General features: G+C 45.3%; 1 protein-coding gene across 1 annotated transcript; it reads right to left on the reverse strand.

The window, feature by feature from the left end:
* Positions 1–305: 305 nt before the first annotated feature.
* LOC120043819 (protein HID1-like) lies at positions 306–27,249 on the reverse strand. The gene is made up of 15 exons (XM_038988415.1): positions 27,149–27,249; positions 25,375–25,491; positions 24,986–25,196; positions 24,378–24,434; positions 23,188–23,328; positions 20,084–20,174; positions 19,140–19,291; positions 18,567–18,645; positions 15,941–16,105; positions 15,297–15,533; positions 8,874–9,073; positions 8,577–8,681; positions 2,326–2,417; positions 1,867–2,025; positions 306–1,569 (listed from the first exon to the last, which is right to left on the reverse strand). The coding sequence occupies exons 1-15, from the start codon at positions 27,238–27,240 to the stop codon at positions 1,506–1,508; spliced, it is 1,962 nt and encodes a 653-aa protein (XP_038844343.1). The 5' UTR covers positions 27,241–27,249; the 3' UTR covers positions 306–1,505.

Genomic DNA, 27,249 nt, shown 5'->3' on the forward strand with positions numbered 1-27,249 from the left:
GTAGACCCCAGGAAGAGTAACTGTTGCCTTGGCAGAAACTAATGGGAATCCATAGTAGACCCCAGGAAGAGTAACTGCTGCCTTGGCAGAAACTAATGGGAATCCATAGTAGACCCCAGGAAGAGTAACTGCTGCCTTGGCAGAAACTAATGGGAATCCATAGTAGACCCCAGGAAGAGTAACTGCTGCCTTGGCAGAAACTAATGGGAATCCATAGTAGACCCCAGGAAGAGTAACTGCTGCCTTGGCAGGAACTTATGGGATCCTTAATAAAAACAAATACTAATGAAATAAAAGAATTGAAAGGCTTTGCTGGTTCCTTTATGAATAGTTTATAATATAGTATTATTCTGTATAATTCAAGAAAAAAATACTACTTTAAACATCAAGCACAGTATTTACAGTCGACTGCTGATTGCAGAATAATATGCAGACAAATATAACATGTACATGTAAGATATAGCCGTTGACTTTGAGGCAGTATTATAAAATTGGTTTGGATATTTGTTTCTTTCAGTCTGGAACAGACAATAGTGTCCTTTTCAAGTTCCTGAAGAGATACAGTACCTTGTCACATTGCCACTTTACAAAGAACCCAGCAGTAAGGTCTCGTTGGAGGATGTGCAATTTCACAACATGACACGTTCTCACTTTAATGTGTCAATTAAATACAATTAATGTGAAATAGCAATGCCATCCGAGAATATTTTAGGCTGCTGTCTAAAAGCGTAATTTTGACACTTTATAATACATTTCATGAATAAGCAACAGTAAACATTTCTGCATTTAGAAGCATTGGAATTCCTACAAATGTATAATAATTTATAAACATGTATACGTTTATATAATGTCTTACTCATAAAGGTCATAATAAAGTGTAACCAATGTCTCCCATACTCTCTCCATCAAAGCTGCGTTTTCACACAGAGCTTTAACATGGAGTCCATGATTAGGAAGGGCAGACGGAAAGACAGTTTGCTTGCTAACACTCTAATGTCTCAGTGCTTTGACAGACATTCTGTAGTCTTGAGGTTTCAGGGTGTACTTACAGATACACAGTGTAGATAATAGTCCAATCCTATCCTCATCCAACTCTAGGGGTTTGAATTACACATTGACCCTTGTGGGTGCCCATTGTTTATGTCTTCGACACTTCTGGTATGGCTTCACATAGATATTTTATTTCTTATATGGGGTCCTGATTTGTAAAAGGGGTGCCCAGCCCCTCTTAGCCCCCCTGTAATTTGAACCCTGTACAACTCAACCTCCTGCTTTTGGAGTAGGTGCTAGTTATCCCCCCCTTTCTCAATATTGTCCACATTACGTTTGCACAACCAGGGGAAAGTCAAAGAGAAGGTGTGAGGGGCAAGCATGATGATGATGATGATGATGATGAGGCAAGTTGAAGGTAGGTGAGGTTCAAGGGAGAGAGTGCCAGTAGGAGGAAGGGGCAGGAACAAGACAGGAAGTAGTCCCATCTTCAGTCAACATCTCTTTCCTGTTATCTACATCTTCTGGATCTCAAAGAGACGTACGTCCGTGTCGTACCAGATGGGCGGGTCCACGTTGCTGTGAAGACAAATAAAGGTTTAAAATGTTAAATGCATTGGAAAACATTGGAAGACTATTTCATCTTAGATCTAAGAGGAAGATAGAAAGGATTGGAACATTTGAAAAAAAAAATCCAATGGAGAAACGAAAACAAGTGTTTCTTATTGGACAAGACCAGGAAGTCCCTCCTTGCTTAATTCATTTTCTTCTGTTTGTTGCATCCCAGAAGAAAGAAGTGCACAGATGAAACCCCACATGAATCATGAAAATGAGTGAAATACCATAGGACTACAGCTCCCATCATGCCCTACTCACCGCAGGTAGACCACTCCCCACATATAGGTGCGGAACCACATGGCCGTGCCGGCGTTGGCCTGGTACTTCCGGATGAGGATGGGATGGGGGACGGGCAGGAGGCCCACCAGGGTACCATGCTGGAGGAACTTCAGGATCTCAGACTCGTCTGTCAAACCTCTGAGAGAGAGGGAAAATATCTTGTTACAATTAGAATCAGGAAAACCTTATTGTCCACGTAAGGTGCAAATTTCTCTTTGGCTCCACATACATAAAAACAGATATTTAAATATCATCAGTCATTAAAGTGTTTCTTCCAAAATGAATGGTGTGTGTTGTATGGGGGGGTTGGGAGCAAAGCTAGAAAATAAATAATAATATAACTTATAATATATATAATAATATAACTTCAGTGCATCTACTGACACTTCATAGAAGTAAACCTTTGATGACCAATATGACCAGTGATGTTTGACTTACTTGTCAATACAGATCTTCTCAACCTGCGGGACCAGCACCTGCAGCAGACGCATTATGGTCTGTAGGGGGAGCTTACACTTCCAGGAGAGGACCTGAGGGAGAAGGAAGGGACACGTTACACTCTTAGAACAAAAGGTGCTAAGTAGAACCATACAGGGTTCTTCAGTTTGGGGGAACCATTTTTGGTGCTGGGTAAAACCCTTTGCAGAGGGTTCTATCTAGAATGGATCTGTGGGTTAGAGTGTGGCCATGGCAACACCAGGGTTGTGGGTTAGAGTGTGGCCATGGCAACACCAGGGTTGTGGGTTAGAGTGTGGCGATGGCAACATCAGGGCTGTGGGTTAGAGTGTGGCGATGGCAACATCAGGGTTGTGGGTTAGAGTATGGTGATGGCAACACCAGGGTTGTGGGTTAGAGTGTGGCCATGGCAACACCAGGGTTGTGGGTTAGAGTGTGGCGATGGCAACATCATGGTTGTGGGTTAGAGTGTGGCGATGGCAACACCAGGGTTGTGGGTTAGAGTGTGGCGATGGCAACACCAGGGTTGTGGGTTAGAGTATGGCCATGGCAACACCAGGGTTGTGGGTTAGAGTATGGCCATGGCAACACCAGGGTTGTGGGTTAGAGTATGGCCATGGCAACACCAGGGTTGTGGGTTAGAGTGTGGCCATGGCAACACCAGGGTTGTGGGTTAGAGTATGGCCATGGCAACACCAGGGTTGTGGGTTAGAGTATGGCCATGGCAACACCAGGGTTGTGGGTTAGAGTGTGGCCATGGCAACACCAGGGTTGTGGGTTAGAGTGTGGCGATGGCAACACCAGGGTTGTGGGTTAGAGTGTGGCGATGGCAACACCAGGGTTGTGGGTTAGAGTGTGGCGATGGCAACACCAGGGTTGTGGGTTAGGGTATGGCGATGGCAACACCAGGGTTGTGGGTTAGGGTATGGCGATGGCAACACCAGGGTTGTGGGTTAGGGTATGGCGATGGCAACACCAGGGTTGTGGGTTAGAGTGTGGCCATGGCAACACCAGGGTTGTGGGTTAGAGTGTGGCCATGGCAACACCAGGGTTGTGGGTTAGAGTGTGGCCATGGCAACACCAGGGTTGTGGGTTAGAGTGTGGCGATGGCAACACCAGGGTTGTGGGTTAGAGTGTGGCAATGGCAACACCAGGGTTGTGGGTTAGAGTGTGGCGATGGCAACACCAGGGTTGTGGGTTAGGGTATGGCGATGGCAACACCAGGGTTGTGGGTTAGGGTATGGTGATGGCAACACCAGGGTTGTGGGTTAGAGTGCGGCCATGGCAACACCAGGGTTGTGGGTTAGAGTATGGCGATGGCAACACCAGGGTTGTGGGTTAGGGTATGGCGATGGCAACACCAGGGTTGTGGGTTAGGGTATGGTGATGGCAACACCAGGGTTGTGGGTTAGAGTATGGTGATGGCAACACCAGGGTTGTGGGTTAGAGTGCGGCCATGGCAACACCAGGGTTATGGGTTAGAGTATGGTGATGGCAACACCAGGGTTGTGGGTTAGAGTATGGTGATGGCAACACCAGGGTTGTGGGTTAGAGTATGGTGATGGCAACACCAGGGTTGTGGGTTAGAGTGCGGCCATGGCAACACCAGGGTTGTGGGTTAGAGTATGGTGATGGCAACACCAGGGTTGTGGGTTAGGGTATGGCGATGGCAACACCAGGGTTGTGGGTTAGAGCATGGCGATGGCAACACCAGGGTTGTGGGTTAGGGTATGGCGATGGCAACACCAGGGTTGTGGGTTAGAGTGTGGCCATGGCAACACCAGGGTTGTGGGTTAGAGTGTGGCGATGGCAACACCAGGGTTGTGGGTTAGAGTATGGTGATGGCAACACCAGGGTTGTGGGTTAGAGTGCGGCCATGGCAACACCAGGGTTGTGGGTTAGAGTGTGGCTATGGCAACACCAGGGTTGTGGGTTAGAGTGTGGCGATGGCAACATCAGGGCTGTGGGTTAGAGTGTGGCGATGGCAACATCAGGGTTGTGGGTTAGAGTATGGTGATGGCAACACCAGGGTTGTGGGTTAGAGTGTGGCCATGGCAACACCAGGGTTGTGGGTTAGAGTGTGGCGATGGCAACATCATGGTTGTGGGTTAGAGTGTGGCGATGGCAACACCAGGGTTGTGGGTTAGAGTGTGGCGATGGCAACACCAGGGTTGTGGGTTAGAGTGTGGCCATGGCAACACCAGGGTTGTGGGTTAGAGTGTGGCCATGGCAACACCAGGGTTGTGGGTTAGAGTGTGGCTATGGCAACACCAGGGTTGTGGGTTAGAGTGTGGCGATGGCAACATCAGGGCTGTGGGTTAGAGTGTGGCGATGGCAACATCAGGGTTGTGGGTTAGAGTGTGGCGATGGCAACACCAGGGTTGTGGGTTAGAGTGTGGCCATGGCAACACCAGGGTTGTGGGTTAGAGTGTGGCGATGGCAACATCATGGTTGTGGGTTAGAGTGTGGCGATGGCAACACCAGGGTTGTGGGTTAGAGTGTGGCGATGGCAACACCAGGGTTGTGGGTTAGAGTGTGGCGATGGCAACACCAGGGTTGTGGGTTAGAGTGTGGCCATGGCAACACCAGGGTTGTGGGTTAGAGTGTGGCGATGGCAACACCAGGGTTGTGGGTTAGAGTGTGGCCATGGCAACACCAGGGTTGTGGGTTAGGGTATGGCGATGGCAACACCAGGGTTGTGGGTTAGGGTATGGTGATGGCAACACCAGGGTTGTGGGTTAGAGTGTGGCCATGGCAACACCAGGGTTGTGGGTTAGAGTGTGGCCATGGCAACACCAGGGTTGTGGGTTAGAGTGTGGCGATGGCAACACCAGGGTTGTGGGTTAGAGTGTGGCGATGGCAACACCAGGGTTGTGGGTTAGAGTATGGTGATGGCAACACCAAGGTTGTGGGTTAGAGTGCGGCCATGGCAACACCAGGGTTGTGGGTTAGAGTGTGGCTATGGCAACACCAGGGTTGTGGGTTAGAGTGTGGTGATGGCAACACCAGGGTTGTGGGTTAGAGTGTGGCCATGGCAACACCAGGGTTGTGGGTTAGAGTGTGGCCATGGCAACACCAGGGTTGTGGGTTAGAGTGCGGCCATGGTAACACCAGGGTTGTGGGTTAGAGTGTGGCCATGGCAACACCAGGGTTTTGGGTTAGAGTATGGCCATGGCAACACCAGGGTTGTGGGTTAGAGTGTGGCCATGGCAACACCAGGGTTGTGGGTTAGAGTGTGGCCATGGCAACACCAGGGTTGTAGGTTAGAGTGTGGCCATGGCAACACCAGGGTTGTGGGTTAGGGTATGGCGATGGCAACATCAGGGTTGTGGGTTAGAGTGCGGCCATGGCAACACCAGGGTTGTGGGTTAGAGTGTGGCCATGGCAACATCAGGGTTGTGGGTTAGAGTGCGGCCATGGCAACACCAGGGTTGTGGGTTAGAGTGTGGCCATGGCAACACTAGGGTTGTGGGTTAGAGTGTGGCGATGGCAACACCAGGGTTGTGGGTTAGAGTGTGGCCATGGCAACACCAGGGTTGTGGGTTAGAGTGTGGCGATGGCAACACCAGGGTTGTGGGTTAGAGTGTGGCCATGGCAACACCAGGGTTGTGGGTTAGAGTGTGGTGATGGCAACACCAGGGTTGTGGGTTAGAGTGTGGTCATGGCAACACCAGGGTGTGGGTTAGAGTGCGGCCATGGCAACACCAGGGTTGTGGGTTATTAGAGTGTGGTGATGGCAACACCAGGGTTGTGGGTTAGAGTATGGCGATGGCAACACCAGGGTTGTGGGTTAGAGTGTGGCCATGGCAACACCAGGGTTGTGGGTTAGAGTGTGGCGATGGCAACACCAGGGTTGTGGGTTAGAGTGTGGCCATGGCAACACCAGGGTTGTGGGTTAGAGTGTGAGGATGGCAACACCAGGGTTGTGGGTTAGAGTGTGAGGATGGCAACACCAGGGTTGTGGGTTAGAGTGTGGCCATGGCAACACCAGGGTTGTGGGTTAGAGTGTGGCCATGGCAACACCAGGGTTGTGGGTTAGAGCATGGTGATGGCAACACCAGGGTTGTGGGTTAGAGTATGGTGATGGCAACATCAGGGTTGTGGGTTAGAGTGTGGTGATGGCAACACCAGGGTTGTGGGTTAGAGCATGGTGATGGCAACACCAGGGTTGTGGGTTAGAGTGTGGCTATGGCAACACCAGGGTTGTGGGTTAGAGTGTGGCCATGGCAACACTAGGGTTGTGGGTTAGAGTATGGCCATGGCAACACCAGGGTTGTGGGTTTGAGTGTGGCTATGGCAACACCAGGGTTGTGGGTTAGAGTGTGGTGATGGCAACACCAGGGTTGTGGGTTAGAGTGTGGCCATGGCAACACCAGGGTTGTGGGTTAGAGTGTGGTGATGGCAACACCAGGGTTGTGGGTTAGAGTGTGGCCATGGCAACACCAGGGTTGTGGGTTAGAGTGTGGCCATGGTAACACCAGGGTTGTGGGTTAGAGTGTGGCCATGGCAACACCAGGGTTGTGGGTTAGAGTGCGGCCATGGCAACACCAGGGTTGTGGGTTAGAGTATGGCCATGGCAACACCAGGGTTGTGGGTTTGAGTCCCGCATAGGCCACTTACTGAATACATGTGTCACTGTCCATGTTGACAGTTCTTTAAGTGGCTTTAAATAAAACCGTCTTTTAAATGACAATATTATCATATTACTATTAAAACTACTCACCCAGTCTGGTGTAGGGGCCCAGTGAGATTGATACCTACTCACCCAGTCTGGTGTAGGGGCCCAGTGAGATTGATACCTACTCACCCAGTCTTGTGTAGGGGCCCAGTAAGATTGATACCTACTCACTCAGTCTGGTGTAGGGGTACAGTGAGATTGATACCTACTCACCCAGTCTTGTGTAGGGGCCCAGTAAGATTGATACCTACTCACCCAGTCTGGTGTAGGGGCCCAGTGAGATTGATACCTACTCACCCAGTCTTGTGTAGGGGCCCAGTAAGATTGATACCTACTCACCCAGTCTGGTGTAGGGGCCCAGTGAGATTGATACCTACTCACCCAGTCTTGTGTAGGGGCCCAGTAAGATTGATACCTACTCACCCAGTCTTGTGTAGGGGCCCAATGAGATTGATACCTACTCACCCAGTCTTGTGTAGGGGCCCAGTAAGATTGATACCTACTCACCCAGTCTTGTGTAGGGGCCCAGTAAGATTGATACCTACTCACCCAGTCTGGTGTAGGGGCCCAGTAAGATTGATACCTACTCACCCAGTCTGGTGTAGGGGCCCAGTGAGATTGATACCTACTCACCCAGTCTGGTGTAGGGGCCCAGTGAGATTGATACCTACTCACCCAGTCTGGTGTAGGGGCCCAGTGAGATTGATACCTACTCACCCAGTCTGGTGTAGGGGCCCAGTGAGATTGATACCTACTCACCCAGTCTGGTGTAGGGGCCCAGTGAGATTGATACCTACTCACCCAGTCTGGTGTAGGGGCCCAGTGAGATTGATACCTACTCACCCAGTCTGGTGTAGGGGACCAGTGAGATTGATACCTACTCACCCAGTCTGGTGTAGGGGCCCAGTGAGATTGATACCTACTCACCCAGTCTTGTGTAGGGGCCCAGTAAGATTGATACCTACTCACCCAGTCTGGTGTAGGGGCCCAGTAAGATTGATACCTACTCACCCAGTCTGGTGTAGGGGACCAGTGAGATTGATACCTACTCACCCAGTCTGGTGTAGGGGCCCAGTGAGATTGATACCTACTCACCCAGTCTGGTGTAGGGGCCCAGTGAGATTGATACCTACTCACCCAGTCTGGTGTAGGGGACCAGTGAGATTGATACCTACTCACCCAGTCTGGTGTAGGGGCCCAGTGAGATTGATACCTACTCACCCAGTCTGGTGTAGGGGACCAGTGAGATTGATACCTACTCACCCAGTCTGGTGTAGGTGCCCAGTGAGATTGATACCTACTCACCCAGTCTGGTGTAGGGGCCCAGTGAGATTGATACCTACTCACCCAGTCTGGTGTAGGGACCAGTGAGATTGATACCTACTCACCCAGTCTGGTGTAGGGACCAGTGAGATTGATACCTACTCACCCAGTCTGGTGTAGGGGCCCAGTGAGATTGATACCTACTCACCCAGTCTGGTGTAGGGGCCCAGTGAGATTGATACCTACTCACCCAGTCTGGTGTAGGGGACCAGTGAGATTGATACCTACTCACCCAGTCTGGTGTAGGGGCCCAGTGAGATTGAGAGGTACAGGAGATGGTGGATGATGTGCTTGACATGCGCCTTCTCTCCATCTCTGCCTCAGTGTAGAAAACATCCTGAGAACATAGAACACTGATGACTGATGCACACACATACACACAAGATCGCACGTACCCATGTGTTCACACACACACACACACACACACACACACACACACACACACACACACACACACACACACACACACACACACACACACACACACACACACACACACACACACACACACACACACACACAGTCTTACCTCATTGTCCCTTCCAGAAACAGACTCTGTGTCGCTGGCCGCTACAATGGCGCTGTGGACAGCCTGGGGTGTGTGGTCAGCCTGGGGTGAGTGGACAGCCTGGGGTGTGTGGTGTGACGCGTGTGAATGCTCCATCTTCAGCACAGAGATCATGGTGCCATCCTCTGACACCTGAGACTTCTCAGTCAGTTTGTCAATGGCTGCAGACAGGGATGGATTTGATTGCACAGTAAAACAATCTACACAGTACAAAGGTGTTCCGAATGTGACAGAGATAGCACAATAAAGACAGTGGCTTATTTCCTTTGTGGTCCTGAAGGACAGAGAAGCTATATGTCAGTTCATACAAAAGTATGACACACCACTGGATGATATCAGTTGTGTTGAGAGAGTCCATATGGGGGAGGTGCAGTTGTGTACCTGGTATAGAATCCTGGTAGTGATCAGATAGTAGTTATAGATACAGTAGGTATTGTACCTTGTAGTGATCAGATAGTAGTTGTAGATACATTAGGTATTGTACCTGGTAGTGATCAGATAGTAGTTGTAGATACAGTAGGTATTGTACCTGGTAGTGTTTAGATCGTAGTTATAGATACAGTAGTTATTGTACCTGGTAGTGTTCAGATAGTAGTTATAGATAGGTTGTGTATCTGGTATAGAATCCTGGTAGTGATCAGATAGTAGTTATAGATACAGTAGTTATTGTACCTGGTAGTGATCAGATAGTAGTTGTAGATACAGTAGTTATTGTACCTGGTAGTGTTTAGATCGTAGTTATAGATACAGTAGTTATTGTACCTGGTAGTGTTCAGATAGTAGTTATAGATACAGTAGTTATTGTACCTGGTAGTGATCAGATAGTAGTTATAGATACAGTAGGTATTGTACCTGGTAGTGATCAGATAGTAGTTATAGATACAATAGTTATTGTACCTGGTAGTGATCAGATAGTAGTTATAGATACAGTAGTTATTGTACCTGGTAGTGATCAGATAGTAGTTATAGATACAGTAGTTATTGTACCTGGTAGTGATCAGATAGTAGTTATAGATACAGTAGTTATTGTACCTGGTAGTGATCAGATAGTAGTTATAGGTTGTGTACCTGGTATAGAATATAAGTAGTGTTCAGATAGTAGTTATAGATAGGTGGTCATACAGGGTTTTTTATGGATCAAAAATGGGCTTAGGTGGTGGGCGTGGCAATGGGCACGGTCAGCACGGCTGAATTTCAGAGGCCTCCATCTTGGTATTTAAAACAATATTTTTTTGCAATTTTAGTATTTTTAAGACAATTTCCAGAAATTCTCAGTATTTGTCCATGGAACCGAGATACATTTTTGCAATTTTAAAGTTCATTTCCTGCAATTCTACATATTTTACCATGGAGCTGAGAGAAAATGTTGCAATTTTAAAGCTAATTTCCAGGGATTCTACATATTCTGCCATGGAGCTGAGAGAAAATGTTGGTTTTAAAGCTAATGTCCAGGGATCTACATATTCTGTCATGGAGCTTAGAGAAAATGTTTCAATTTTAAAGCTAATTTCCAGGGATCTACATATTCTGCCATGGAGCTGAGAGGAAATGTTGGTTTTAAAGCTAATTTCCAGGGATCTACATATTCTGCCATGGAGCTGAGAGGAAATGTTGGTTTTAAAGCTAATTTCCAGGGATCTACATATTCTGCCATGGAGCTGAGAGGAAATGTTGGTTTTAAAGCTAATTTCCAGGGATCTACATATTCTGCCATGGAGCTGAGAGGAAATGTTGGTTTTAAAGCTAATTTCCAGGGATCCACATATTCTGCAATGGAGCTGAGAGAAAATGTTGCAGTTTTAAAGTTAATTTGCTGCAATTCTAAACTCTTTGCCTTGGAATTACGTTTAAAAAATAATTTCCTGAAATTCTATGCATTTTGCCATGGATAACGCTGTGCTATTTTGCTCAAACTTAATAACAAAATAAATATACTGTTAAATTCATTGTTTTTGGAATTTTCTATTGCCCTGACTTTCTAGCTTTTATTTTGCTGATTGTTAGTTCTCAAAGATTATATTCTAAAAATGTATATACAGTGCCTTGTGAAAGTATTCACCCCCTTAGCATTTCTCCTATTTTGTTGCCTTACAACCTGGAATTAAATTTGATTTTGATTTTTTGGCAGTTTGTATCATTTGATTTATACAACATGCCTACCACTTTGAAGATGCAAAATATTTTTTCTTGTGAAACAATAAATAAATAAGACAAAAAAACTTGAGCGTGCATAACTATTCTCCCCCCCAAAGTCAATACTTTGTAGAGAAATCTTTTCCAGCAATTACAGCTGCAAGTCTCTTGGGATATGTCTCTATAAGCTTGGCACATCTAGCTACTGGGATTTTTGCCCATTCTTCAAGGCAAAACTGCTCCAGCTCCTTCAAGTTGGATGGGTTCCTGCTGGTGTACAGCAATCTTTAAGTCATACCACAGATTCTCAATTGGATTGAGGTCTGGGCTTTGACTAGGCCATTCTAAGACATTTACATGTTTCCCCTTAAACCACTTGAGTGTTGCTTTAGCAGTATGCTTAGGGTCATTGCCCTGCTGGAAGGTGAATCTCCGTCCCAGTCTCAAATCTCTGGAAGACTGAAACAGGTTTCCCTCAAGAATTTCCCTGTATTTAGCACCATCCATCATTCTTTCAATTCTGACCAGTTTCCCAGTCCCTGCCGATGAAAAACATCCCTACAGCACGATGCTGCCACCACCATGCTTCACTGTGGGGATGGTGTTCTCGGGTGATGAGAGATGTTGGGCCAAACATAGCGTTTTCCTTGATGGCCAAAAAGCTCAGTTTTAGTCTCAACTGACCAGAGTACCTTCTTCCATATGTTTGGGGAAGTCTCCCACATGCTTTTTGGCGAACACCAAACGTGTTTGCTTATTTTTTTCTTTAAGTAATGTCCATTACATGACATTCAAATAAAAATCTATTTACATTACATGTTGTAATGCAACAAAATAGGAAAAACGCCAAGGCACTGACATTCCATTATCTTTTCTACATACTTTATATCTGGCTTTAGTAGTTTGAGTTTACACTAAAAGCGTTTTTTCACCCTGAAAATGTATAATATAAAATACACAAATATATATACAGTATATACAATACCAGTCAAAAGTTTAGACACACCTACTCATTCAAGGGTTTTTCTTAATTTTTTATATTTTCTACATTGTAGAATAATAGTGAATACATCAAAACTATGAAATAACACATATGGCATGATGTAGTAACCAAAAGAGTATTAAACAAATCAAAATATATTTGATATTTGATATTCTTCAAAGTAGCCACCCTTTGCCTTGATGACAGCTTTGCACACTCTTGGCATTCTCTCAGCCAGCTTCATGAGGTAGTCACCTGAACGCATTTCAATTAACAAGTGTGCCTTGTTTAACTAAAGGTGAAATTAAAAAATTAAAAATACAGTGAAGCATTGCAATACTGCACAATAAAGTCTGCCCAAATGTGCCGAATTGGTCAATTGATACATTTTCAAGTACATACATATAGAGAACATACAACAATTATATGGTAATACAAAATATAACTTTACACACTCCCAGGAATGTCATACATGATGGATAATTAACTTCCTTCTTAATACGTTTGAACAAATCAATTGTGTTGTAACAAGTTAGGTGTGGTATACAGAAGATAGCCCTATTTTGTGAAAGACCAAGTCAATATTACAGCTCATATAAGCAAAGCAAAACGACAGTCCATCATTACTTCAGTCAATCCGGAACATTTCGAAAACTTTGAAAGTTTCTTCAAGTGCGGTCGCAAAAACCATCAAGCGCTATGATGAAACTTGCTTTCATGAGGAAGTTTCATCATAGGAAAGGAAGACCCAGACTTACCTCTGCTGCAGAGGATAAGTACATTAGAGTTACCAGCCTCAGAAATTGCAGCACAAATAAATGCTTCACAGAGTTCAAGTAACAGACACTTCTCAACATCAACTGTTCAGAGGAGACTGCGTGAATCAGGTCTTCGTGGTCAAATTGCTGCAAAGAAACCGCTTCTAAAGGACACCAGTAATAAGAAGAGACTTACTTGGGCCAAGAAACACGAGCAATGGACATTAGACCAGTGGAAATCTATCCTTTGGTCTGAATTTGAGATTTTTGGTTCCAACCGCCGTGTCTTTGTGAGATGCAGAGTAGGTGAACGGATGATCTCCGCATGTGTGGTTGTCACCGTGAAGCATGGAGGAGGAGGTGTAATGGTGTGGGGGTGCTTTGCTGGTGACATTGTCTGTGATTTATTTAGAATTCAAGGCACACTTAACCAGCATGGCTACCACAGCATTCTGCAGTGATACGCCATCCCATCTGGTTTGCGCTTAGTGGGACTATCATTTACTTTTCAACAGGACAATGACACAACATACCTCCAGGCTGCGTAAGAGCTATTTGACCAAGAAGGAGAGTGATGGAGTGCTGCATCAGATGACATGGCCTCCACAATTACCGGACCTCAACCCAATTGAGATGGTTTGGGATGAGTTGGACCGCAGAGTGAAGGAAAAGTTGCCAAGTGCTCAGCATATGTGGGTACTCCTTCAAGACTGTTGGAAAAGCATTCCAGGTGAAGCTGGTTGAGAGAATGCCAAGCGTGTGCAAAGCTGTCATCAAGGCAAAGGGTGACTACTTTGAATAACCTAAAATATATTTAGATTTGTTTAACACAAAATTATTAGGCGGCCTGCCCAAGTGTTTCAATGGCAGAAAAATCCCTGGTTATAGATAGATATAAAGTGCCTTCGGAAAGCATTCAAAACCCTTGACTTTTTCCACATTTTGTTACGTTACAGCCTTATTCGAAAAATGTATTAAATAAAGCAATTTACTACACACAATACCCTTAAATGACAAAGCGGGAAAAAAATATATATGGCCTCCCGAGTGGCGCAGTGATCTAAGGCACTGCATCGGAGTGCTAGCTGTGTCACTTGAGATCCTGGTTCGAGTCCAGGCTCTGTCACAGCCGGCCGCAACCGGGAGACCCATGGGAGGGCGCACAATTGGCCAAGCGTCATCCGAGTTAGGGGAGGGTTTGGCCGGCAGGGATGTTCTTGTCCCATCGCGCACTAGCTACTCCTGTGGCGGGCCGGGCGAAATGCACACTGACACGGTTGCCAGGTGTACGGTGTTTCCTCCGACACATTGGTGCGGCTGGCTTCCGGGATAAGCGGGCATTGTGTCAAGTAGCAGTGCGGCTTGGCTGGGTTGTGTTTCGGAGGACGTACGGCTCTCGTTCTTCGCCTCTCCCGAGTCCGTACGGGAGTTGCAGCGATGGGACAAGACTGTAACTACCAATTGGATACCATGACATTGGGGATAAAAAGGGGTAAAAAAAATCATTAAATAAAATAAAACAGAAATACATTATTAACATAAGTATTCAGACCCTTTGCTATGAGAATCGAAATTAAGCTCAGCTGTATCCTGTTTCCATTGATCATCCTTGACAAGATTATCTGATCTGATGAAACCAAGATTGAACTCTTTGGCCTGAATACCAAGTGTCACGTCTGGAGGAAACCTGGCACCATCCCTACGGTGAAGCATGGTGGTGGCAGCATCATGCTGTGGGGATGTTTTCCAGTGGCAGGATCTAGGAGACTAGTCAGGATCGAGGCAAAGATGAACGGAGAGATCCTTGATGAAAACCTGCTCCAGAGCGCTTAGGACCTCAGACTGGGGCGAAGGTTCACCTTCCAACAAGACAACGACGCTAAGCAGCCAAAAAAACACAGGAGTGGCTTTGGGACAAGTCTCTGAATGTCCTTGAGTGGCCCAGACACAGTCCTGACTTGAGCCCAATCTAACATCTTTTGAGAGACCTGAAAATAGCTGTGCAGCAATGTTCCCCATTCAACCTGATAGAGGCTTTGCTTTATCTTGGCAAGGTCGCAGTTGTAAATGAGAACTTGTTCTCAACTGCCCTACCTGGTTAAATAAAGGTGAAATAAAAATACAAAAAATACAAAAATAGAGCTTGAGAGGAGCTACAGAGAAGAATGGGAGAAACTCCCCAAATACAGGTGTACCAAGCTTGTAGAGTCATACCCAAGAAGACTTGAGGCTGTAATCGCTGCCAAAGGTGCTTCAACTAAGTACTGAGTAAAGGGTCTGAATACTTATGTAAATGTTTTTCATTTTTTATAAATTAGCAAAAATGTATGAAAAAGTATTTTTAGTTTGTCATTTTGGAGGTATTGTGTGTAGATTGATTAGGGGGAAAAACTATTTGATCAATATTAGAAAAAGGCTGTAACTTAACAAAATGTGGATACAGTCAAGGGGTCTGAATACTTTCCGAAGGCACTGTATATAAGTTGTTATAGTTATAGATCAGTGGTGTACCTGGTATAGCGACCAGGCTGGTCTTCAGCGTTCCTGGCTCGGCGGGGACGGCTGGACGGGAACCCTCCATGGACACCGTCTCCTGGGAGCTGGTACGGGAGATGCCGGTGATAGCATCCGGTGACTTTCTCTTCCTTAGCAAGGCCTTCTGGATGGAGGAGGGGTCGGACGGCAGGTTGGCCAACTGATGGAACAAGTTGCGTTTGCGGATAATGGCGTAGACTAGGTTACAGTTTCCTGGAAGATAATTGCACGTTTAAGAGCAAGGGATTATGAGGGTTACATTGATACGACACAGCAGCACATCAAAGGCAGGTAGTGAATAGTCCTTCTACTGACTGAACCCACAGAAAGTAAGAAACATATAAAAAGACTAATTAGAATTCCCGTTCATATTGTATTTATTTTTCCATGGAACAGTGAGGAATTGAGAGCCGGAGATAGATTATAGAGGGACCCAGGTAGGAGAGTGGCAGAGACAGGCTCAAACCCCCGTCGCTAGCCGGTATCTGTGGTCCGGAGTCGGCAGCAATACCAACAGACCAGACTACAGCAGGACTAAATACAGTCTTATGCTATTCTACGAAGTCAGACATGTAACCTGTTCTGAGAGGAGCAGGCTGGGTAAACACTGATCCTCTCACCATCAAACTGGTACTGGATGATGTTGTTGAAGGCCTCCAGCAGGAAGAAGACAAGATGGTGGTTCTGGGAGGCGGAGAAGAGGAACCAGTTGGTGGAGAAGGCTTCCAAGAGGTGGAGCAGCTTGTTGGCTGCCACCATGGACAGACTCTTCAGGTAGGGAGACACTGTGGAGGAGAGGGAGGAGGAGTCATTCAGGTAGGGAGACACTGTGGAGGAGAAGGAGGAGGAGTCATTCAGGTAGGAAGACACTGTGGAGGAGAGGGAGGAGGAGTCATTCAGGTAGGAAGACACTGTGGAGGAGAGGGAGGAGGAGTCATTCAGGTAGGGAGACACTGTGGAGGAGAGGGAGGAGGAGTCATTCAGGTAGGGAGACACTGTGGAGGAGAGGGAGGAGGAGTCATTCAGGTAGGGAGACACTGTGGAGGAGAGGGAGGAGGAGTCATTCAGGTAGGGAGACACTGTGGAGGAGAGGGAGGAGTAATTCAGGTAGGAAGACACTGTGGAGGAGAGGGAGGAGGAGTCATTCAGGTAGGGAGACACTGTGGAGGAGAGGGAGGAGTAATTCAGGTAGGAAGACACTGTGGAGGAGAGGGAGGAGGAGTCATTCAGGTAGGAAGACACTGTGGAGGAGAGGGAGGAGGAGTCATTCAGGTAGGGAGATACTGTGGAGGAGAGGGAGGAGGAGTCATTCAGGTAGGGAGACACTGTGGAGGAGAGGGAGGAGGAGTCATTCAGGTAGGGAGACACTGTGGAGGAGAGGGAGGAGTAATTCAGGTAGGGAGACACTGTGGAGGAGAGGGAGGAGGAGTCATTCAGGTAGGAAGACACTGTGGAGGAGAGGGAGGAGGAGTCATTCAGGTAGGAAGACACTGTGGAGGAGAGGGAGGAGGAGTCATTCAGGTAGGGAGACACTGTGGAGGAGAGGGAGGGGGAGTCATTCAGGTAGGGAGACACTGTGGAGGAGAGGGAAGAGTCATTCAGGTAGGGAGACACTGTGGAGGAGAGGGAGGAGGAGTAATTCAGGTAGGGAGACACTGTGGAGGAGAGGGAGGAGGAGTCATTCAGGTAGGAAGACACTGTGGAGGAGAGGGAGGAGGAGTCATTCAGGTAGGAAGACACTGTGGAGGAGAGGGAGGAGGAGTCATTCAGGTAGGAAGACACTGTGGAGGAGAGGGAGGAGGAGTCATTCAGGTAGGAAGACACTGTGGAGGAGAGGGAGGAGGAGTCATTCAGGTAGGAATACACTGTGGAGGAGAGGGAGGAGGAGTCATTCAGGTAGGAAGACACTGTGGAGGAGAGGGAGGAGGAGTCATTCAGGTAGGAAGACACTGTGGAGGAGAGGGAGGAGGAGTCATGACACTGTGGAGGAGAGGGAGGAGGAGTCATTTGTAGAGATACTGTACTTTTGACCACAGATTGAGCCTAATCCTAGCTAGACTAAAAAGCAAGTAACATCTCAATATGCATGTACAGCACCTAAGAATTACTTCATGAGTACATCTGTTTGGGTGTTTAAGGTGATCTCAGGGACTGTTCCAAAGTAATGTAACTGTTCAATACCTCAGAACTTTCTGTGAGGCTGAGGTTACAACAAGGACTGTAGATGTTTCCTGTGGACCGGATTGTCTCATGATGACGTGTTGTTGTGCTGATTGTAGCCTACTATATGTTTTAAATGGTGTAACGCTGTAATGACTACTGCTGTAATGTAACGCTGTAACGCTGTAATGTAACGCTGTACGCTGTAATGTAACGCTGTAATGACTACTGCTGTAATGTAACGCTGTAACGCTGTAATGTAACGCTGTAACGCTGTAATGTAACGCTGTAATGTAACGCTTTAACACTGTAATGTAACGCTGTAACGCTGTAATGTAACTCTGTAATGACTACTGCTGTAATGTAACGATGTAACTCTGTAATGACTACTGCTGTAATGTAACGCTGTAACACTGTAATGACTACTGCTGTAATGTAACGCTGTAACGCTGTAATGACTACTGCTGTAATGTAACGCTGTAACACTGTAATGTAACGATGTAACTCTGTAATGACTACTGCTGTAATGTAACGCTGTAACACTGTAATGACTACTGCTGTAATGTAACGCTGTAACACTGTAATGTAACGATGTAACTCTGTAATGACTACTGCTGTAATGTAACGCTGTAACGCTGTAATGACTACTGCTGTAATGTAACGCTGTAACACTGTAATGTAACGATGTAACTCTGTAATGACTACTGCTGTAATGTAACGCTGTAACACTGTAATGACTACTGCTGTAATGTAACGCTGTAACGCTGTAATGTAACGCTGTAACGCTGTAATGTAACGCTGTAATGTAACGCTGTAATGACTACTGCTGTAATGTAACGCTGTAACGCTGTAATGTAACGCTGTAATGTAACGCTGTAATGACTACTGCTGTAATGTAACGCTGTAACGCTGTAATGTAACACTGTAACACTGTAATGACTACTGCTGCCTTCGTGGCTAGGTCTCTTTTGTAAAATAGACTATGTATCTCAATGGGACTTTCCTGGTTAAATGAAGGTTAAATAAATAAATAAAGAACCATGTGCACATTTGACCAGCAGATGGAGCCAGTGCAGAGCTACTCGCCATTCACTACGATGGTGAGCAGGCAGTCAAAGAGAGGCTGTAGACGCTGGTGGCCACTGGTGATGATCTTGTGGAACACCTGGAGATCACACAGAGAGGTACAGACATAGAGATAGAATTACTAGAAGGGACAAGGGCAATTTGACTGGAACACTTATGGGTACACTCAATCGCCGTCAAGCCATCCATCAGAGAACATTTATTGACTTGAATGTCTGTTGTAGCAATTCTATTTCTATAGGATTTGTTTCCATTCAAATGCTTTATCTGCGCTTCCTTGATCTAGCTTGGCGCAATGGAACCAATGGGAGAGTCCCAATAGAGATAACCCCGCCCATTTGGCACTCCAGGCTCAATTACAAATATTTGAATTAAATACTATTTGAATCTAAGTGTAATAAAGACACCAAGCTATAACTAGAGAGGCGTTTTAATTAACACATAGAGGCAGATCACAGAAAATGTAATATTGCCTGCATAATTCATCCATCTGCTACAGTCACACTGTATTCCACAGAGATATATTCTATATCTATGCTGTAGCCTACTGTAACTTGTATGGCAGAGTCTTACTACTATGAGCAGGTCGGCGTGGGTCCCTGTAAACACTGGGATGTCCATAGGTACGTGGACGGAGTAGGGCTTGTTGAGACGCACGCCAAAGTTCCTCTCTCCACTCAGCAGTAGCAGGATGAAGACACCGATGTGCATGAGACCCACACGGGCTGTAGCAGAAACACGTGCGCACACACACGCTCACGCTCACACACACACACACACACACACACACACACACACACACACACACACACACACACACACACACACACACACACACATACACACACACACACAAGAGCGAGAGACAATCACTAAAACCATTACCAAGGCATACGTAAATAAAGCAGACATTCACAGCCGTTAGCAGATATATAGTATATTCCAGTCCCTACAGACAGATATATAGTATATTCCAGTCCCTTCAGACAGATATATAGTATATTCCAGTCCCTACAGACAGATATATAGTATATTCCAGTCCCTACAGACAGATATATAATATATTCCAGTCCCTACAGACAGATATATAGTATATTCCAGTCCCTACAGACAGATATATAATATATTCCAGTCCCTTCAGACAGATATATAGTATATTCCAGTCCCTACAGACAGATATATAGTATATTCCAGTCCCTTCAGACAGATATATAGTATATTCCAGTCCCTACAGACAGATATATAGTATATTCCAGTCCCTACAGACAGATATATAGTATATTCCAGTCCCTACAGACAGATATATAGTATATTCCAGTCCCTACAAACTATACTCACACCCTGCCATCATTCATAGGATAGGTCTCTCTGTGTGTGTGTGTGTGTGTGTGTGTGTGTGTGTGTGTGTGTGTGTGTGTGTGTGTGTGTGTGTGTGTGTGTGTGTGTGTGTGTGTGTGTGTGTGTGTGTGTGTGTGTGTGTGTGTGTGTGTGTGTGTGTGTCTACAGACTGTACTCACACTGGTCGGCCCGGGCGTCATTAAGGTAGAAGAGGATGGGTACCAAGATGTCCAGAACATCACTGCTCTTCAATACAAAGAACAGGAACTTCTGTGATGGGCAGAGAGACGGTGGTATGGATTATTAGAATGTGATGCGTGTTTGTTTCTCTGTTGAGGGTAGGCTATTCCTCTATTCTATCTCTGTTGAGAGCAGGCTATTCCTCTATTCTATCTCTGTTGAGAGCAGGCTATTCCTCTATTCTATCTCTGTTGAGAGCAGGCTATTCCTCTATTCTATCTCTGTTGAGAGCAGGCTATTCCTCTATTCTATCTCTGTTGAGAGCAGGCTATTCCTCTATTCTATCTCTGTTGAGGGCAGACTATTCCTCTATTCTATCTCTGTTGAGGATCGGCTATTCCTCGATTCTATCTCTGTTGAGGGCAGGCTATTCCTCTATTCTATCTCTGAAGAGGGCAGGCTATTCCTCTACTCTATCTCTGTTGAGGGCAGGCTATTCCTCTATTATATCTCTGTTGAGGGTAGGCTATTCCTCTATTCTATCTCTGTTGAGGGTAGGCTATTCCTCTATTCTATCTCTGTTGAGGGTAGGCTATTCCTCTATTATATCTCTGTTGAGGGCAGGCTATTCCTCTATTCTATCTCTGTTGAGGGCAGGCTATTCCTCTATTCTATCTCTGTTGAGGGCAGGCTATTCCTCTAGTCTATTTTGACTCTTTTATTGATTTTCAATGAAGATTTTGATCATCTCGGCTACTAAATGTACCGTTACTGTCAATATGGTATATTATGTATGTACCTGTCTTCTACCTGTTGTGTATATTCACTGATGATGTCAAAATTGTATATTATGTATGTACCTGTCTTCTACCTGTTGTGTATTCACTGATGATGTCAAAATTGTATATTATGTATGTACCTGTCTTCTACCTGTTGTGTATATTCACTGATGATGTCAAAATTGTATATTATGTATGTACCTGTCTTCTACCTGTTGTGTATTCACTGATGATGTCAATATGGTCTATTATGTACGTATGTACAGTTGAAGTCGGAAGTTTACATACACCTTAGCCAAATACATTTAAACTCAGTTTTTCACAAGGTCAGTTAGGATCACCACTTGATTTTAAGAATGTGAAATGTCAGAATAATGGTAGAGAGAATGATTTATTTCAGCTTTGATTTCTTTCATCACATTCCCAGTGGGTCAGAAGTTTTAAATTGTTTAACTTGGGTCAAACGTTTCGGGTAGCCTTCCACAAGCTTCCCACAAATTGGGTGGATTTTGGTCAATTCCTCCTGACAGAGCTGATGTAACTGAGTCAGGTTTGTAGGCCTCCTTGCTCGCACACACTTTTTCCAGTTCTGCCCACAAATTTTCTATGGGATTGAGGTCAGGGCTTTGTGATGGCCACTCCAATACCTTGACTTTGTTGTCTTTAAGCCCTTTTGCCACAACTTTGGAAGTATGCTTGGGGTCATTGTCCATTTGGAAGACCCATTTGCGACCAAGCTTTAACTTCCTGACTGATGTCTTGAGATGTTGCTTCAATATATCCACATAATTTTCCATCTTCATGATGCCATCTATTTTGTGAAGTGCACCAGTCCCTCCTGCAGCAAAGCACCCCCACAACATGATGCTGCCACACCCGTGCTTCACGGTTGGGATGGTGTTCTTCGGCTTGCAAGCCTCCCCCTTTTTCCTCCAAACATAACGATGGTCATTATGGCCAAACATTTCTATTTCTGTTTCATCAGACCAGAGGACATTTCTCCAAAAAGTATGATCTTTTTAATGGCGGTTTTGGAGCAGTGGCTTCTTCCTTGCTGAGCGGCCTTTCAGGTTACGTCGATATAGGACTCGTTTTACTGTGGATATAGATACTTTTGTACCTGTTTCCTCCAGCATCTTCACAAGGTTCTTTGCTGTTGTTCTGGGATTGATTTGCACTTTTCACACCAAAGTACGTTCATCTCTAGGAGACAGAAGGTGTCTCCTTCAAGAGCGGTATGACGGCTGCGTGGTCCCATGGTGTTTATACTTGCGTACTATTGTTTGTAGAGATGAATGTGGTACCTTCAGGCATTTGGAACTTGCTCCCAAGGATGAACCAGACTTGTGGAGGTTTACAATTTTTTTTCTTGAGGTCTTGGCTGATTTCTTTTGATTTTCCCATGATGCCAAGCAAAGATACACTGAGTTTGAAGGTAGGCCTTGAAATACATCCACAGGTACACCTCCAATTGACTCAAATGATGTCAATTAGCCTATCAGAAGCTTCTAAAGCCATGACATCATTTTCTGGAATTTTCCAAGCTGTTTAAAGGCACAGTCAACTTAGTGTATGTAAACTTCTGACCCACTGGAATTGTGATACAGTGAATTATAAGTGAAATAATCTGCAAAAAATTGTTTAAAAATGACTTGTGTCATGCACAAAGTAGATGTCCTAACCGACTTGCCAAAACTATAGTTTTTTAACAAGAAATTTGTGGAGTGGTTGAAAAACTAGTTTTAATGACTCCAACCTAAGTGTATGTAAACTTCCGACTTCAACCGTACCTGTCTTCTACCTGTTGTGTATTCACTGATGATGTCAATATGGTATATTATGTATGTACCTGTCTTCTACCTGTTGTGTATTCACTGATGATGTCAATATGGTATATTATGTATGTACCTGTCTTCTACCTGTTGTGTATTCACTGATGATGTCAATATGGTATATTATGTATGTACCTGTCTTCTACCTGTTGTGTATTCACTGATGATGTCAATATGGTATATTATGTATGTACCTGTCTTCTACCTGTTGTGTATTCACTGATGATGATGATGATGATGATGAAGTGGTATCTCGCTAAAATGTTTTTTTTTTCAAATATAATGTGGCTTAACTGAATACAGTCAACACAATAACAACCTGCATGGTTTCCTACCAGACTGGTCCTAGATCTGTTTGTGCTGTATAGCTTAGCACCCCTACAGTATGGTAAGGAATAACACAGATCTGGGATCAGGCTAGTCTCCTACCTTATGATCATATAATCATATATAATATGATAATAATATATATGATAATATATGATATATGACCTTATTGAAGTCACAGAGCTTCCAGAAGAGCACCAGCAGCTCCTGGTGGAACTGGATCTTCTTGGTGGAGTTAGGCAGGTAGGTCTGCATCAGAGGGTTTACCAACAGGCGAGCCAGTCCCTTCAACACAAAGTCATAGTCCTGGAGAGGGAGTGACACAAGCAGGCTCTGAGGTTCACATTTTCATTTCAGAGATTTAGACCAACGTCTTTTCACATAGCAAAGATGCACTTGTGATGTACCATTAGAGGAGAAACTGTGTAAACATGATAGAAGAGAGAATTACAAAGAAAAGAGAACTACAAAGAAAAGATAACTACAAAGAAGAGAGAACTACAAAGAATAGAGAACTACAAAGAAGAGAGAACTACAAAGAAGAGAGAACTACAAAGAAGAGAGAACTACAAAGAAGGGAGAACTACAAAGAAGAGAGAACTACAAAGAAAAGAGAACTACAAAGAAGAGAGAACTACAAAGAAGAGAGAACTACAAAGAAGAGAGAACTACAAAGAAGGGAGAACTACAAAGAAGAGAGAACTACAAAGAAAAGAGAACTACAAAGAAGAGAGAACTACAAAGAAGAGAGAACTACAAAGAAAAGAGAACTACAGAGAAAAGAGAACTACAAAGAAAATAGAACTACAAAGAACAGAGAACTACAAAGTAATAGTCTTACTGAGGGGGTCACATGACCTTTAGACTAGGGTCACATGACCTTTAGACTAGGGTCACATGACCTTTAGACTAGGGTCAGACCTTTAGACTAGGGTCTTTTGACACGGCTGCACTGTAGCCTGGTTAAATGAGACTGAACATTCCTCACAACTAAAACAGTGTAGCATTCAGTCTACATGTAATGCACCATTAAAAGGAGGATGTCCAGGACCAATAGGCTCCTTAACAGCTTCTACCTCTAAGCCATAAAACTGCTGAACAATTCATCAAATGGCCACCCTGACTATAGCCATTTTATTCTGTTACATCCATTGTGTTACATTTTTTACTTTAGTTTATTTAGTAAATATTTTCCTAAATCTATTTCTTGAACTGCATTGTTGGTTAAGGGCTTGTAAGTAAGCATTTCACTGTAAGATCTACACCTGTTGTATTCGGCGCATGTGACAAATACAATTTGATTTGATTTGATTTGAAATGTGTGAAAAATATGACAACAAGAAGAATGACTGTACCTCTTCCCTGTGAATTCTTGAAAGGTAGTTTACAAACAGGTTGTCAGGGCCCACAGACTGCAGAGAGACAGAGAGAAAAATTATGTAACAGCAACAACTGAGGGCCATGACAGGCCCCTGGTCTCTGAAGGTGAATGTTAACACAATGGATCATGACAGGCCCCTGGTCTCTGAAGGTGAATGTTAGCACAATGGATCATGACAGGCCCCTGGTCTCTGAAGGTGAATGTTAACACAATGTAACATGACAGGCCCCTGGTCTCTGAAGGTGAATGTTAACACAATGTAACATGACAGGCCCCTGGTCTCTGAAGGTGAATGTTAACACAATGTATCATGACAGGCCCCTGGTCTCTGAAGGTGAATGTTAGCACAATGGATCATGACAGGCCCCTGGTCTCTGAAGGTGAATGTTAACACAATGTATCATGACAGGCCCCTGGTCTCTGAAGGTGAATGTTAACACAATGTATCATGACAGGCCCCTGGTCTCTGAAGGTGAATGTTAACACAATGTAATTTGAATTAAATGTGAAAGACACACACACAGACAGAGAGACACACACACAGCATCACCCTCCCCCTGTGTGGAAGGGTCCTGGCCTTACATCCTGGTCCTCCATGCTGGAGGGAGAGGGGGGTCGGTGGGCCAGCCCTCCTCCATCGTGCTCCAGGGTGACGATGAGGATCTGCACGGCCTGCTCCACCAGCTGCTCCCGGTAATCGGAGAAGAGCAGGTGATTGTAGGGGATGCCGTAGCCCACCGGGTCGTAGGCACACACCACGTTTACCAGGGAGGTGAAGAGAGGCAGGGCATGCCTAGGTGGACAGAGGGCCATAATCACTTGTGTCAGCTATTGTTAGGGGGAAATGATGTGGTTTGGTGAATGTTTGTGTTGGATTGCATGTGTGTGTGTGTGTGTGTGTGTGTGTGTGTGTGTGTGTGTGTGTGTGTGTGTGTGTGTGTGTGTGTGTGTGTGTGTGTGTGTGCGCGCACCTGTTTTCTGTGGAGCAGAAGAAGCTGACCCAGGGGTTGAGGATGGTGTTGTCTGAGGACGGAGGGAGGTACATGGCCTCAGAGAAACAGGTTAGCAGCAGCCTAAGCAGCTCCGTCCTGAGTGGTCAAAATCATACATAGAAAGAGGTTCACTGTGGGGTAGAGTGAGAGAGAGTGAGAGAGAGAGAGAGAGAGAGTGTGTGAGAGAGAGAGAGAGAGAGAGAGAGAGCAACACAATTTGACCCAAACAAATCATGAGAATACAAAAAGATAATTGCTTGACACATTGGAAAGAATTTATAAAAAAACAGAGCAAACTAGAATGCTATTTGGCCCTAAACAGAGAGTACACAGTGGCAGAATACCTGACCGCTGTGACTGACACAAAATTAAGGAAATCTTTGACTATGTACAGACTCGGTGAGCATTGTCTTGCTATTGAGAAAGGCCGCCGAGGGCAGACCTGGCTCTCAAGAGAAGACAGGCTATGTGCACACTGCCCACAAAATGAGGTGGAAACTGAGCTGCACTTCCTAACCTCCTGTCAAATTTATGACCATATTAGAGACACATATTTCCCTCAGATTACACAGACCCACAAATAATTAAAAAACAAATCAAATTTTGATAAACTCCCATGTCTATTGGGTGAAATACCCCAGTGTGCATCACAGCAGCAAGATTTGTGACCTGTTGCCACAAGAAAATGTCAACCAGTGAAGAACAAACATCATTGTAAATACAACCTATATTTATGTTTATTTATTTTCCCTTTTGTACTTTAACTATTTGCACATCGTTACAACACTGTATATAGACCTAATGACATTTGAAATGTCTTTATTCTTTTGGAACTTTGTGAGTGTAATGTTTACTGTTGATTTTGTACTGTTTATTTCACTTTTGTTTATTATCTATTTCACTTGCTTTCCCATGCCAATAAATCCCTTAAATTGAATTGAAATTGAATTGAAAGGGGGGAGAGAGAGAGATGGAGAGTGGGAGGAGAGCGGTGAGAGAGGGGGGGAGAGCGGGGAAGAGCGAGAGTGGAGGGAGAGCGAGAGAGAGTGGGGGGAGAGTGGGGGAGAGCAAGAGTGGAGGGAGAGCGAGAGAGAGTGGGGGGAGAGCGGGGAGAGTGAGAGAGAGAGTGGGGGGGGGGGGGAGAGCGAGAGAGATAGTGGGGTAGAGTGAGAGAGAGTGAGAGAGAGAGACAAAGAGAGAGAGAGAGATGGTGGGGTAGAGTGAGAGTGAGACAGAGAGAGACAGAGAGAGAGAGAGAGAGAAAGAGATAGTGGGGGTAGAGTGAGAGAGAGAGAGAGAGAGAGAGAGAGAGAGAGAGAGAGAGAGAGAGAGAGAGAGAGAGAGAGAGAGAGAGAGAGAGAGTAAGAGATAGTGGGGGTAGAGAGAGAGAGAGAGAGAGAGAGAGAGAGAGAGAGAGAGAGAGTAAGAGATAGTGGGGGTAGAGTGAGAGAGAGAGAGAGAGAGAGAGAGAGAGAGAGAGAGAGACAGAGAGAGAGAGAGAGAGAGAGAGAGAGTAAGAGATAGTGGGGGTAAAGTGAGAGAGAAAGAGAGAGAGACAGAGAGAGAGAGAGAGAGAGTAAGAGATAGTGGGGGTAGAGTGAGAGAGAGAGAGAGAGAGAGAGAGAGAGAGAGAGAGAGAGAGAGAGAGAGAGAGAGAGAGGATGGAAAGAGGAGAGAGAGAGGATGGAAAGAGGATCATAAAGATCATCAGAACACAGACGTTAACATAAGGACTCTCATCACTGTGACTCACCTGTTGAGGTCGTGGATGTAGTTGAGTGGGGGGGACTGGGCGAACCCCACCCCTGCTTCCCAGATATACTCACAGCTGTCTATGGTCTGCATGTCCTCCAC

The sequence above is a fragment of the Salvelinus namaycush genome, chromosome 3 (genome assembly GCF_016432855.1).
Source record: "Salvelinus namaycush isolate Seneca chromosome 3, SaNama_1.0, whole genome shotgun sequence".
NCBI classification, from domain to species: Eukaryota; Metazoa; Chordata; class Actinopteri; order Salmoniformes; family Salmonidae; genus Salvelinus; species Salvelinus namaycush.

Excerpts from the sequence above, each read along its gene's own strand:
- LOC120043819 (XM_038988415.1), bottom strand. The coding sequence starts at position 27,240 with ATGCAGACCATAGACAGCTGTGAGTATATCTGGGAAGCAGGGGTGGGG. Across the intron at positions 15,534-15,940 it reads CATCCAGTACCAGTTTGATG|GAAACTGTAACCTAGTCTAC; the intron begins GTGAGAGGATCA and ends ATTATCTTCCAG. Across the intron at positions 9,074-15,296 it reads CAGCCTGGTCGCTATACCAG|CCATTGACAAACTGACTGAG; the intron begins GTACACCACTGA and ends CCCTGTCTGCAG.